Source organism: Danio rerio, chromosome 24 (assembly GCF_049306965.1).
Source record: "Danio rerio strain Tuebingen ecotype United States chromosome 24, GRCz12tu, whole genome shotgun sequence".
NCBI lineage: Eukaryota > Metazoa > Chordata > Actinopteri > Cypriniformes > Danionidae > Danio > Danio rerio.
The window spans coordinates 12,409,290-12,422,062 of record NC_133199.1 but is presented as its reverse complement, the minus strand read 5'-3'; the positions used below and the strand labels follow the sequence as shown (position 1 = coordinate 12,422,062).

Sequence of the window (12,773 nt, the reverse complement as noted above, 5' to 3'; positions counted from 1 at the left end):
TTCAGTTCTAATTTCCAACAAACGAATAAATGAATAATAATAGCAAAATGTGCTCAAAAATCTGAGTTATATCCTAAAACACATGCTTTGACCCATATTGTCTAAAACCTGACAGGTGGGCAAATCTAAGCTTGTTTTTAATAAAACAAATATACATATGGATATAATAAATAATACTGCTGATAATAATAACATTATACAAAAGCAAATTGTTATGAATGAACTGAAAAAGCCTCCCGAGATGAAGAAGACATAAAAGCAGTGGTTTTGCTGATTTATGTAGGCTAGAAAATAATATGTTTTGTAATATTTTAATCCTTTATATTTATATCCTATATATATTCTTATTATATCCTATATATTCACTTTAATTTACAACCCTCAAATGTGGTATTTACCCTTTAACTACAGGGAGCAAGGGGGTAACAAGGGAGGAACAGTGCTTCACTTTAATTTATAACCCTCAAATGTGGTATTTACCCTTTAACTACAGGGAGCAAGGGGGTAACAAGGGAGGAACAGTGCTTCACTTTAATTTACAACCCTCAAATGTGGTATTTACCCTTTAACTACAGGGAACAAGCGAGAAACAAATACTCTATTTACCCTTTAACTACAGGGAACAAGGAAGGTAGAAGCTGATCTTTAACACACTAATGTATACTTGAACACTAAGAACAGAAAACTACAGTAGCATTTTTTATTGATTGAAGACCAAACTACTACATTTTATTTATAAAGCATCATCTATACGTTCACTGAAATGCAACAGTTATCCCCCCTCTGCAAACAGCAGTAAAGATGCGAGCCTGTTTTAATCTACATTGAACCCTGATGGTAGGCTTTATCATGCACACAATATGTATACAATACTTGAAGAAAAGTACATTGTAAACGAAATATACTTACGCGGTTCTTTGCATGATAAATGTTACCCCCTATTAAGCAAACATTATGGTTTGTTCCTTTGTAATTTAAAGAAAAGTACACCGTTATTTCACTGCACTTACGCTGTACTTTTCATGCTAAATATCTGGTTGTTATCCCCTTATTACCCAAGCATCACAGTTTGTTCCCTTATACCTACAAAAATGTTATTTATACTTACACTTTTCGTACAGAAAAGTAGTTGTTTCACTGTACTTACGTGGTAGTTTTCGTGCTGAATATCCAGTTGTTACCCCCTTATTACCCAAGCATTACGGTTTGTTCCCTTATACCTACACATACGTTCATTATACTTATACAATACGTACAGAAAAGTACACTGTAATATCACTGTACTTACCGCTTGCCTTCTGACCATCTGCCTGTTATTTTTACTACGACTCTTGATTGCCCTTGTACATCTGTTTGCTCCTGTATTGATCATTGCTTGCCTGACCATCCTGTTAATAAAACACTGAGTTTGGATCCTCTCCTCCATTGTCAGCATCGGTCCCACTTTATATTAGGTGTCCCTAACTACTATGTACTTACATCAAAAAAATAAATACAACGTACTTACTGTGTTCATAATGTATTTGAGAACACTTGTGGTGCTTTTGAGTTGGAATAGAGGTTGGGTTATGGACAGGTTTGGTGGCATGGGTAGGTTTAAGGGTAGGTTAAGGTGTAAGGGATGGTCAACAGTGTATTTACAAATGTAATTGAAAAAGTTAGTTACAGATGTAACTACATACATGTATTTAATCAAGCATAAGTACACAGTAAATACATGTATTTACACAATAAGTACATTGTAGCAAACTATTAGTTCCTATGTAAGTACGTATTAGTTAAGGTTACTTAATATAAAGTGGGACCAATACCTGTTATATTGTAGTCAAAGTCTTTATAAAACATTCTGAAAGCAAATACATTTTTCACTGTGGAGAGCCCTGATAAAGAAGGAAGTAAGGACAGTGAGTAATATATTTAAACTTTATAATATTTTCGCTGATGTGTATACATAAAAAAACATAATATTATACATAAAACAGTACACTAACTAGAATCATATTTTCCAAAAAATACTGGTTAAATGCCCAGGAAGATACTCCACCTACAAAAAAGGAGCCTGAAAACTATAAAAGAAGAATACTATGATGAAGCACAATTAATAGTCTTTCCACAATTCTAAACTAAAAAAATAAGTATATCACACCTTTAGCATGGCAAATGACACTGTTGAAGTTTTTGGATAAAAGTTGTTGATAAAATCAACAATGATCTATAAAGAAAAAACTGGAGTTGTGTCGGTGTCAGACATAACAGAGGGTTTCTTGTTAGTGTCTTGCAGTTTACAGTTTTCAACTGATCCTAAGCCACATGACATGCACTGAAGTAGGCTCAGGAGATCTTTCTGGAAACGAACCCCAATAAAAACATACAGAATGGGATTCAAGCAACAGTGTGTGTAAGCAAGACTCTTCACAATTTGCCCAACCATATCTAATCTTTGCATGACTTCACAGTCTGTAATTGTGGCATTGTTGGCTTGGCCTGCTTCTATAATAAGGTATCCATTAAGCGGCAACTGTGAGAAAACAAAAACAGCCACAACTGCAATAATTACCCTTAAAGCCTTGTGTTTTTCAAAGCTCCGAGCCTGCATCAGTTTACGAATAATGACAGAGTAACACAAGACAATGACCATAAATGGAACTAGGAAACCGACACAAATCTGCAAAGCCAACACCAAAACTTTTGTACGGTTATTATCCATTATTGAGTATACCATGACACATGAGTTGTGCTGTGGCTCAATGTTTTTCACTTTGGCAAAAATAAATTCTGGTAGAGCTAAAATGCAGGAGGCCAGCCACACAAAAGCACATGTAATCTTACTATGTAACATGCGTTTGTTTTTGTAGTTGTGTGCTTCAGTTACATGGACAATGGCAATGTAGCGATCCACACTAATGCAAGTGAGCAAGAGCATACTAGCAAAAAAGTTGATTTTGTATGCGGCTGAAACTCCTTTGCAAATGACCTGGTGGAACACCCATCCCTGAGCTGCATTTGTTGCCCAGAAGGGCAATGTACCTAGGAAAATAAGATCAGCCACTGCCAAGTTCAGCAGGTACACATCGGTCATGGTCTTGAGACGGTTCCGCACAGTTGTGAAGATGCAGATAACCAGTAGGTTGCCCAAAGCCCCCACAACAAAGATGATCCAGTAGAGAGGAGGCTCAAAGTTCTTACTGAACTGTCGCACCAATTCTTTGCTACATAATCCATCCAGTTCTGGTTCGTAGTCATCAGTATCAGTAATCTAAAATATAAAAAAGACATGTTCAGGCATTAAAAATTCTGTGCCATTAACAATTTTTATACAAAGGAACATAAAAATTGCAAATATGTGACAAAAGATGGAAAAATTTCATATATAGTGTGTCTCTTTGTTTAAATATTTTTCTTGGTCAGTTATCTTCTTGATAAAATAAAAGAATGAATAACATTTGAGGTGAAGTGCTTCAAATCCGCTATGCTTTAACAATGCCGAATCACAAACTGGATTGTCAAATAAAATAATATTCTAGCCCAAATAAACTTAAAGTAAAATATTCAGTTTCATATTCAAGCCTATGTTTAACTGTTTTCCATCTTGCGCCGGTAAATTACAATTCAATACATTTCATCAAATAATTTGAACGAGCAGGACAGGCATTTACAAATTTGCATATAGCATTTGCAACAGCACTGAACATGTTCCCACATTAACTCGGTGGACCTAACTCAGTTGAAAGGTGAAAAAACTCAGAAACTCGTGAAAATGGAGATGTCTGCTTATTTATGCCAGTCTGTCTGTCAGATAAAATTGTTTAAAACACATTGAATGGTAGCTGTTTCATGTGAGGATGCTGCACAGCAGCTGGATCTGATCTGTTTAATGAAAGAGATAGTTTCCCCGGCTCAGGTGCTGATGAGACAGTCCCACTTCGTGTGTGGATCAGTATTTGTCTCATTAGTTTTAGGCCTTTTAGCAAAGGTCTTGATTAAGTTGATCTGTTTTAATGAGCGTGAAAGCATTTTGAACCTTGTTTTAAAAACATAGCTATCTGAATTTTAAGTTTTAGGTGCAAAATTAATGCTGTAAAAACACAAATGCACACTTTTATTTGTTGTCATTCTTTTTTAATATAATATATTAAAATAATTATAATTATTAGTAATGAGATTGTGTCTAAAAGTAAAATACATAACTGAACCTGAACATTAGCAAATATTTAAAATAAATAATCTGGTAAAACTTTAGAATACAGCCCACAGATTACATAGTAAGTACAATTTACAGTGGAATATTTTGTAATAATAATAATGTATTTATACAGTAAGTACAAGTAAGTATAAGAGAACACGATGATAGGTTTGGGGAAAGATTAAGAGGGGTCTGGATGCATACCTGGTGCAGTGCATTCTGAGCTGCATTCCAATGCTTTTTAATGGCCTCACCTTAACCCACCCCTAACCCTACCCCTCACAGTGCCGTCACTAGCTCCACTGAGTGCATTGTGTCTGACATTGCTCACTGAGAGATTTAATCTCAGCATGCTTCATAAAGGCTGCATCCAGATACTATTGAACAAATTAAGTACCACTTTAATTTACAGCCTGTCACGGTCACCAGCTAGAGTGAAGACCAGACACACCAGAAGGCACTCTACACATCACATCTACTGTACCACTGAGCTGGACTACACATTCCATAATCCAATACACCTGACACCTGATGTTCATGAACTTTGATTACTTTACACCCGCAGCTCAGTATATATATAGCTCTGAGATTCAGTCTGTGTTTGTTCGCCATTGAATGTTTGCATGTGGTTGCTGTCTATTCTCTGATGGATGTCTTTGGACTGTTCCTTGTTTTTTCTTCTGTTGTTCTTGTCTTTGTTTTGTATTTTGTTTTATTTAAATTAAATAGTTGCATGTGGATCCACCTCTTGCATTTTCCCTGAACCAATGTTACAGAACCCACTAACTTCATGTAAAATCTACCATTTATACCTTATGCCAATCTACTACATCTACACCACCATCACATCAAAGAGTATGCTCTAAAGTTCAGTTTACGTGGAAAGTTTAGTTTGCATCCTTGTTTATCATTGTGTTTGAGAACGAGCAGTAACTACAACTGCTTCATTCAGGAAATCATTTACGGATGTTATTGTACTTAATAATTACAGATGTTACTTTTACTCATTTAGATTTTGAGTACAAGTGACTACATAGATTCGCAACACATCTTTTTTTTTATCCTCTGCTAGTCATCTGTCATCACTACTGTAATAATTTAATGCTACATTAGAGGGTTTCACATAGAGAAATTAAGAAAAAATGCAACATACTCTAATTATGTACAGACCGTTGAATTAAATAAGATCTAATCTACACAATATATTTTGCTGACAACAAAATCAATTAATTCAAATAAATGCTTTTAAAATATGACTCAATAGTAGGATACAGCTTATGTAAATAAAATAAACAAAAATAAGAAAATGATGATTTTTTTTAATTAATTGTTGTTAATTATTAGAGGTCTTTATAATTGTGTACAAAGATAGTAAGTCCAGCAATAGGAGGTAAAACTGATAGAAAAAAAAAATTATAACAATGCTAGTTTTTATTTAACACCATTGCTAAATTAACAAATAATCAGTCTTTGGATCAAAATGTCCCATCGCAAATTAGTAGTGATGAAATAGTGGTGAACCTTTTCAGAGAAAAAAAGAAGGCTAGCATGCTAGAAAAGTTATTTCATATTTATTTCCAGGAATAAATTGAAACTATGACCCTTTAACCTCACAGCATTATCATCAGGTATTTGTGCACATACATATAAGGTCTTAAAATGTTATTTTGATTTAAAGTAATTGTTTTATATGTTTAAATATTATTTATTCTTATGTTTAAAGCTTTTGTCACATGATACATAATAATATAATACAATAATTTGTATTATATTATAATAAAAATATATATAAATGTTCGTGCTAGCATTTAGGTTTTAAGTGTTTAAGTGTGGCGCAAGGCGTGACGCAGTAGTCTTTTGGTAGTTTAAGGGCCCTATCATAGACCCGGCGCAGTGTGGTGCAAGGCGTGGCGCAGTAGTCTTTTGGTAGTTTCAGCTTGGCGCAAGAGTCTGTTTAAATAGCAAATGCATTAGCACTCATTTTTGCGCCCATATGCGTTCTGGTCTAAAAAGGAAGGCGTTCTGAGGCGGACCGCTGGCGCATTGCTATTTTGAGAATCTATAATAGATTTTTCATTAGACCAAAACTAAACCGGTCTAAACTCCGGCGCAGTGTTGCGCCTCGCTTACGCACTGCTTAATACGCACAAGAGAGCAATAGGCAAATATCTTTACATATGAAAACATTCAAATATTAAGGATATATTTAGTATATAATAAGAATAGATATATAGAATATATAGAATATAAATATAAAGGATTAAAATATTACAAAACATTATTTTCTAGCCTACACCTTATGAGGTGCCGTATAGGATTTAAATCAAACTTTGCTTATCAACACATACATAAAACACGTGTATATAAATTACTCGCATATACACCTAAACTACTGGATGTTCAAAACAACATGGAATAAACTTGTGTATATACATATAAACTTGACGCATGAATACACCCACATACACACGCACATATAAACTCGATCCTCACATAAACACTCACAATAACACACACACATACATATAAACTTGCTGCATGCAAACACACCTATACACACTTATATATACATATAAACTCGATTCTTGCATAAATACCCACATTTACATGCACATACATATAAACTCGCAGCATGCAAACACACCTATACATAATCGCATATACATATAAACTCGGTCAATGCATATACAACCTCAACAACACGTGCACATACACAAACTCACTGCATGCAAACACACCTAAAACATCTCACGCAAACATACAAAAAATAAATAATAAATAAAATTCACAAACGTTTATCACGAATCTGGTTATTGCAAAGCTTATGAAATAGAAATAATGTGATTAATAGAGAGATTAAATATGTTAAATTATAAACATATGTTATATAAAATATTAGTCTACATAAATAGACTATTCAAAATAAGAAATATTTTTATTTAAAAACTTTTCATTTAATTAGGTAATTACATACACAAATATAAATGGACAGATAGAACCCTTAAATGATATTCAAAAAAAAAAAAACAGAATTATAAATATAAATGTATACTTAAACTAAACTCCTCTTTTCTATTGCAAATGTTAATGTAGCCTACAGTCTTCTTGTTTTGTTTTTAAAATTTTTATAATTATTATGCTTTTTATATGTTTTTACAATGTGGGTGTCAAAATTGCAAGATTCTGGTACCATTTTGATTGTTAATTATTCAGCATAGACAAAAAAAAAAAAATGCTGATTAAAAGTCTCTGCTCATCATGTTGGTCAAGTTAACCCCCATGGAAAAGCTATATATATTATCTGTACACTCCTTTTGTGTTTAATAACTACTACTTATATTTTTACAGCAGCTGGCATCCAGCCTTTAGCCTGATTTATACTTCTGCGTCAAACACCGGCGTATGCTACGGCGCTGACGCATAGCCCTTCGCCGTGGCCGTCGCCGTCACTGACGTGCACCTCTCAAAAAATGTAACTACACGTCGCAACGACGCGTAGCGTAAGCTCTGTGATTGGTCGGCTTGGTAGCGCTGACGAGTCTGGGCGGGACCGAGAGCCGTGCGAATGGCGCGAGCGATTGTTTACAAGTGTGGAGTCCGTGAAGGAGCTCCGGATGTAAAGTTTTGTTTTGTGTTTACCTCATAGTTAAAATTGTTGCACGTCCCCCGGTTCCTGCCTCAAAATGAGCGAGTTTGAGCCACTTGTACATCCCGGAAGTGTTCAGGAAAAGCAAAAAAGCACAGAAGAAACTCGACACAGAGGAACATTTACACATCACTGCCAACTAGCGTTTCGGAAGTGTTAATGCAGACCGACAGAGACAGCGCGCAGAAGTATAAATGCACAGCCACGCGTGTTGCATGCGCCGTGGGTTACGCCGGTCACCTGACGCAGAAGTATAAATCAGGCTTTTTGGTGCATTAAGCCTGATTTATACTTCTGCGTCAAACACCGGCGTATGCTACGGCGCTGACGCATAGCCCTTCGCCGTGGCCGTCGCCGTCACTGACGTGCACCTCTCAAAAAATGTAACTACACGTCGCAACGACGCGTAGCGTAAGCTCTGTGATTGGTCGGCTTGGTAGCGCTGACGAGTCTGGGCGGGACCGAGAGCCGTGCGAATGGCGCGAGCGATTGTTTACAAGTGTGGAGTCCGTGAAGGAGCTCCGGATGTAAAGTTTTGTTTTGTGTTTACCTCATAGTTAAAATTGTTGCACGTCCCCCGGTTCCTGCCTCAAAATGAGCGAGTTTGAGCCACTTGTACATCCCAGAAGTGTTCAGGAAAAGCAAAAAAGCACAGAAGAAACTCGACACAGAGGAACATTTACACATCACTGCCAACTAGCGTTTCGGAAGTGTTAATGCAGACCGACAGAGACAGCGCGCAGAAGTATAAATGCACAGCCACGCGTGTTGCATGCGCCGTGGGTTACGCCGGTCACCTGACGCAGAAGTATAAATCAGGCTTTAGCCTGTTTATTGGTGACAGGAAAACCCACTTAAGTGCATTCCTGCCCCCTACTGGACATAAGTGTGTATCATAACCCTTGACGAATAGTGACACCAATAATAAAACAAACATAAAAAAATAATATTAGACAAACATATTTTATTCAAAATGATTACTTAAGCCACCTTATATTTATTAAACCATAATAACATTTCCAATAATTTAATTGCATAATAAACCTTTAATTTTGCAGGAGCATTACCTTTTTATTTTATTTTTTTTTAGAATTAGCATAATCTATTTTCATAATTCAACAGATGTAATTCCTCTATTAATCACATTATTTCTGTTTCTTAAGGTTTGCAATAACCTGATTCATGACAAATAATAATCTTGTTCTTTTACGTTGAAATTAAACTACTTCCTTTTAAAGTGAAATAACTTCCTTTTACTGTGAAAATTCATGCGTACACACATCTGAAATCACTTGCATATATGTATATACACAACTTACTGTATATATGTTTGTGAATTTTATTTTGTATGTTTGCACAAGTGTCATTTGGGTATTTATGCACACATCAAGTTTATATTCTTATGTGAGAGTTTATGGATGTATATGCATAGATCAAGTTTATATGTATATGCGAGTGTGTATAGGTGTGTTTGCATGCAGCAAGTTTATATGTATGTGCGTGTGTTAATGTGAGTGTTTATGTGAGGATCGAGTTTATATGTATGTGCGTGTGTATGTGGGTGTATTCATGCGTCAAGTTTATATGTATATACACAAGTTTCATCCCTGTTGTTTTGAACATCCAGTAGTATAGGTGTATATGCGAGTAATTTATAGGTGTATATACACGTGTTTTATGTATGTGTTGATAAGCAAAGTTTGATTTAAATCCTATACGGCACCTCATATCATAACATCTCAGCAAGCTTTAACAATCTAAATGTGCAAAACACAGCTCAGCTCAGGTGCAGGTGTCTCTAGTGGAGAAACCACACAAGTACACCACATCCTCTTTCAACGCTTTCTGAAGCATGCATAAACGAGTGTCACCTGCCACAGTGGTCGTTATAAACAGGGCCCCTCCGAAGCATGTGAAACCCTAAATTCTTTTCCATCCTGACATACATAGAGATAACAGATAAACAATATTAGATGCACAAAGTGGAAATTCCTCTACTTGTGTTGAATAGTTACATAGTTACACAATGTTGCCTAATCTGTCTGAGATAAGAGAAAGACACAGATTAGTAGGTCACTGTACTTGACTTCTTATTCAGAAAATAGAAAATATACAGTAACAGGATGAGAGATTGTTGCTTGGTGATATGCTTTGCCATGGGCAGAATTTGTTTTTTGACTAATGCAAAAATTGACAGATTTTGACAAATCCATTAGATAATAATTAGATAAACACTATGTTAAATATGCATGAACTTAGTACTCACCAAGTTGGTAAAATCTGTAAAATTAAACGCACCACTTTCATCTATTAGGAGAAAAAACATACAATTACTGCAAAAGGTATAATTGAAATCTGTTTACACATATTGTATTTCAATAATAATGCATTGTTTCGATAATTCAAATCATAGTAAACATGATCAAATATATGACCTGAGGGGAAAAATATATATATACTTAGAGGAAATATATGGTGTAGGAATTAATATCAGAATAAAAGGGTTTCTATGGTCATAGCACAGGCTTTACTTAAGGGTTCATGAATATAAGAGACCAAAACAATGACATTTGTCTTCTCAAAAGACCTTGTACAAAGAAATTCCAACTTTAACATTTTTAATGTGTAAACATTATGGCCAAAGACCATTTATGATGGGTAAATCCCAGTGATTAAAGTTGCACTTTGCAACATACTGTGTATATATGTTTTCAAACAATGTGTATATTATTTGCATAACCACATTAAATCATATTTTGTCATCTTGGAATTATAAGGTTCTATTTGTGTTCTGAATGATTTTGAGATATTATGCTTTAAAGTTTTTCCATTCCATAACAGACAGTGTGTGTAAAATCAGTTTTTTTTTTAATATAAAAAGTCCCAAAATTTAAACAGCTTCTAAAAAAATCCCATAATGTAAATAAGTTGTCATTTAATAAGAATATGTCAATAACTCAATTTTGCCAAAAATGTCAGATAGAACCTCATAATTCGAAGGTGACGATATAGTTTTCTTGATTTTTAATACTTACATTCTGAAGTTGTGGAGATATCCATGCTCTGTTCTCTCTGGCTCTCACAACAGTCAGCTAGAATACAACAATTGTTCTGTGTTGAACCTCATGTTGCCTTTAACTAGTTTATAAAACCACAAAGTCACGTGTCTAAGCAAAGTACCATGAAACCTTCAGAACCCCTGCTTTGAACCAACTGTATTTGTCAGTTGTCACTGAAGTTTAGGGACACAGAAATACATTTTAAGAGGTAGAGGCTCAAGTGGAAAAAAGAACAAATTTCTTATTTATTCAGTCAGGGAATTTAATGTGTAATGACACCAAACACAGGATGAAAAATCCTTAGGCCACTTATTCTAGACTGCACTAAGAACAGCGCTGTGTTACATATGCAAATTTTGGACTACTAGACTAGAAAAGCTTAAGCTTGAATGCAGCCACTGAAAATAATAAGTTAGCTTTTTCACATCAAAATGTGTTATCCTATTTTCTTATGTTCACAATAGCTAGAAATATAATATTATGTCAATGGAAGCAGCAGTTCATGCTGAAAGAAAACAAACAAGTGTAAGTCATCAACCAACAAAGTTGTCAGTATTTTGTGTTAAAATGCGATTTGTTGCAATATGAACACTTTGCAAATTTTCTCCCACCATTAAAAACTCAGTTCCTGAGTTTTACATCAATGAATATGTAATCATAAGAATTTAAATAAAATTAATGAAATTGTTTAAACTTACAGTTTGTCAGCTCTCAACAACATAGACACACACAGCTATAAACAGCTGCAAATGACTAATTTCCTATGCAAATTATAAAGAAACAAAATACAATAAATTCTCTTTTAAGACATGATGATTTGAACCTAACACTTTCAAGGAAATATAAAAACACATTTTATAAGCACTTTTACAACCAATAAAAGTAATAAAAAAAAAAACTGTGTCTTTTCTGTCACACAATGGACCTTTGAAAGACTGTTCTTCCCTTCAAGAGTTCACACTTAGCTAATGATTGATTATAAAGCTTGTTTGGCATGCTGTCCCGCAAGAGAGCCCTGAGCTCATAAAATCCTCGAGCTCGGGACTCCCCCCTACGATTTGCAAGGCGAGAGGGGAGTTTGATCTCTGGTGGATCTTGAGAACTCCCCTGCTGTATTAGCTATTAAACAGATAGTGATTGCTCTTAAGAGATAACTACTTAGTAGAAGCATGTCTATGGTGCCGATTTGGATTAGTCAAAAGTTGCATGTTTTTGGACGGTGGGAAGAAACCGGGGAACCCAGGGGAAACCCACGTGAGCACGGGGAGAACGTGTATACTGCACACAGAAAAGTCAGCTGGCTTGATAAGTACTAGAAACAGTAACGTCCTAGCTTTGTCTACTAGTCCAGGTGTGGAAGTCATCCAGGCACTCGCCGTTCTCCACCCACAACATCATACTCTGGTGGAGTTGAAGCAAGACCAACATCAACGGTTCCAAGTCCTCTTGGAGGCCCAGCGAGAGGACTGCGAACTAATCCGAAGTCTGCTGTCCTAGGAGATCTGGCCCGCTTCGACTTCTGCCGCCCACCATCTCATCACTTTCCAGTAGATGGTGGTGCAGGACGACCCGGAAGTGTTCCACAATCTGTCCGAGAAGATGGTGGAGGTGTGTGGCTGGCCACTGGCTGAGTGGCCGGTATGTGTCATCCCGCTGCTCTCGGGCGAAGCGAGCCATTCTTCAGCGGACCAGCCGCAATCCGGAGGAGCAAGGTCAGAGTTTCCGGTCCCTGATGCTGACTGAAAGGCTGGCCCTTCGTGTTCACCGAGCAGCTCCATGAAGCCTGTCGCAGATGGCTGTACAAGATGGCCTGACCACCGTCCAGGTGGTGGATGCCGTGGTACTGGAACAGTTCATCACTCGCCTCCCCTCCCGAACATCGGAG

General features: G+C 36.1%; 1 protein-coding gene across 1 annotated transcript; it reads right to left on the bottom strand.

Annotated features, from left to right (window-relative positions):
- Nucleotides 1-1,909: 1,909 nt before the first annotated feature.
- ccr9b (chemokine (C-C motif) receptor 9b) lies at nt 1,910-11,844 on the bottom strand. Its single transcript, XM_009297318.4, has 3 exons — nt 10,865-11,844; nt 10,096-10,136; nt 1,910-3,256 (listed from the first exon to the last, which is right to left on the bottom strand). Exons 1-3 carry the CDS (start codon nt 10,887-10,889, stop codon nt 2,213-2,215), a joined length of 1,110 nt encoding a protein of 369 aa, XP_009295593.3. The 5' UTR covers nt 10,890-11,844; the 3' UTR covers nt 1,910-2,212.
- Between the last annotated feature and the right edge of the window lie 929 nt (nt 11,845-12,773).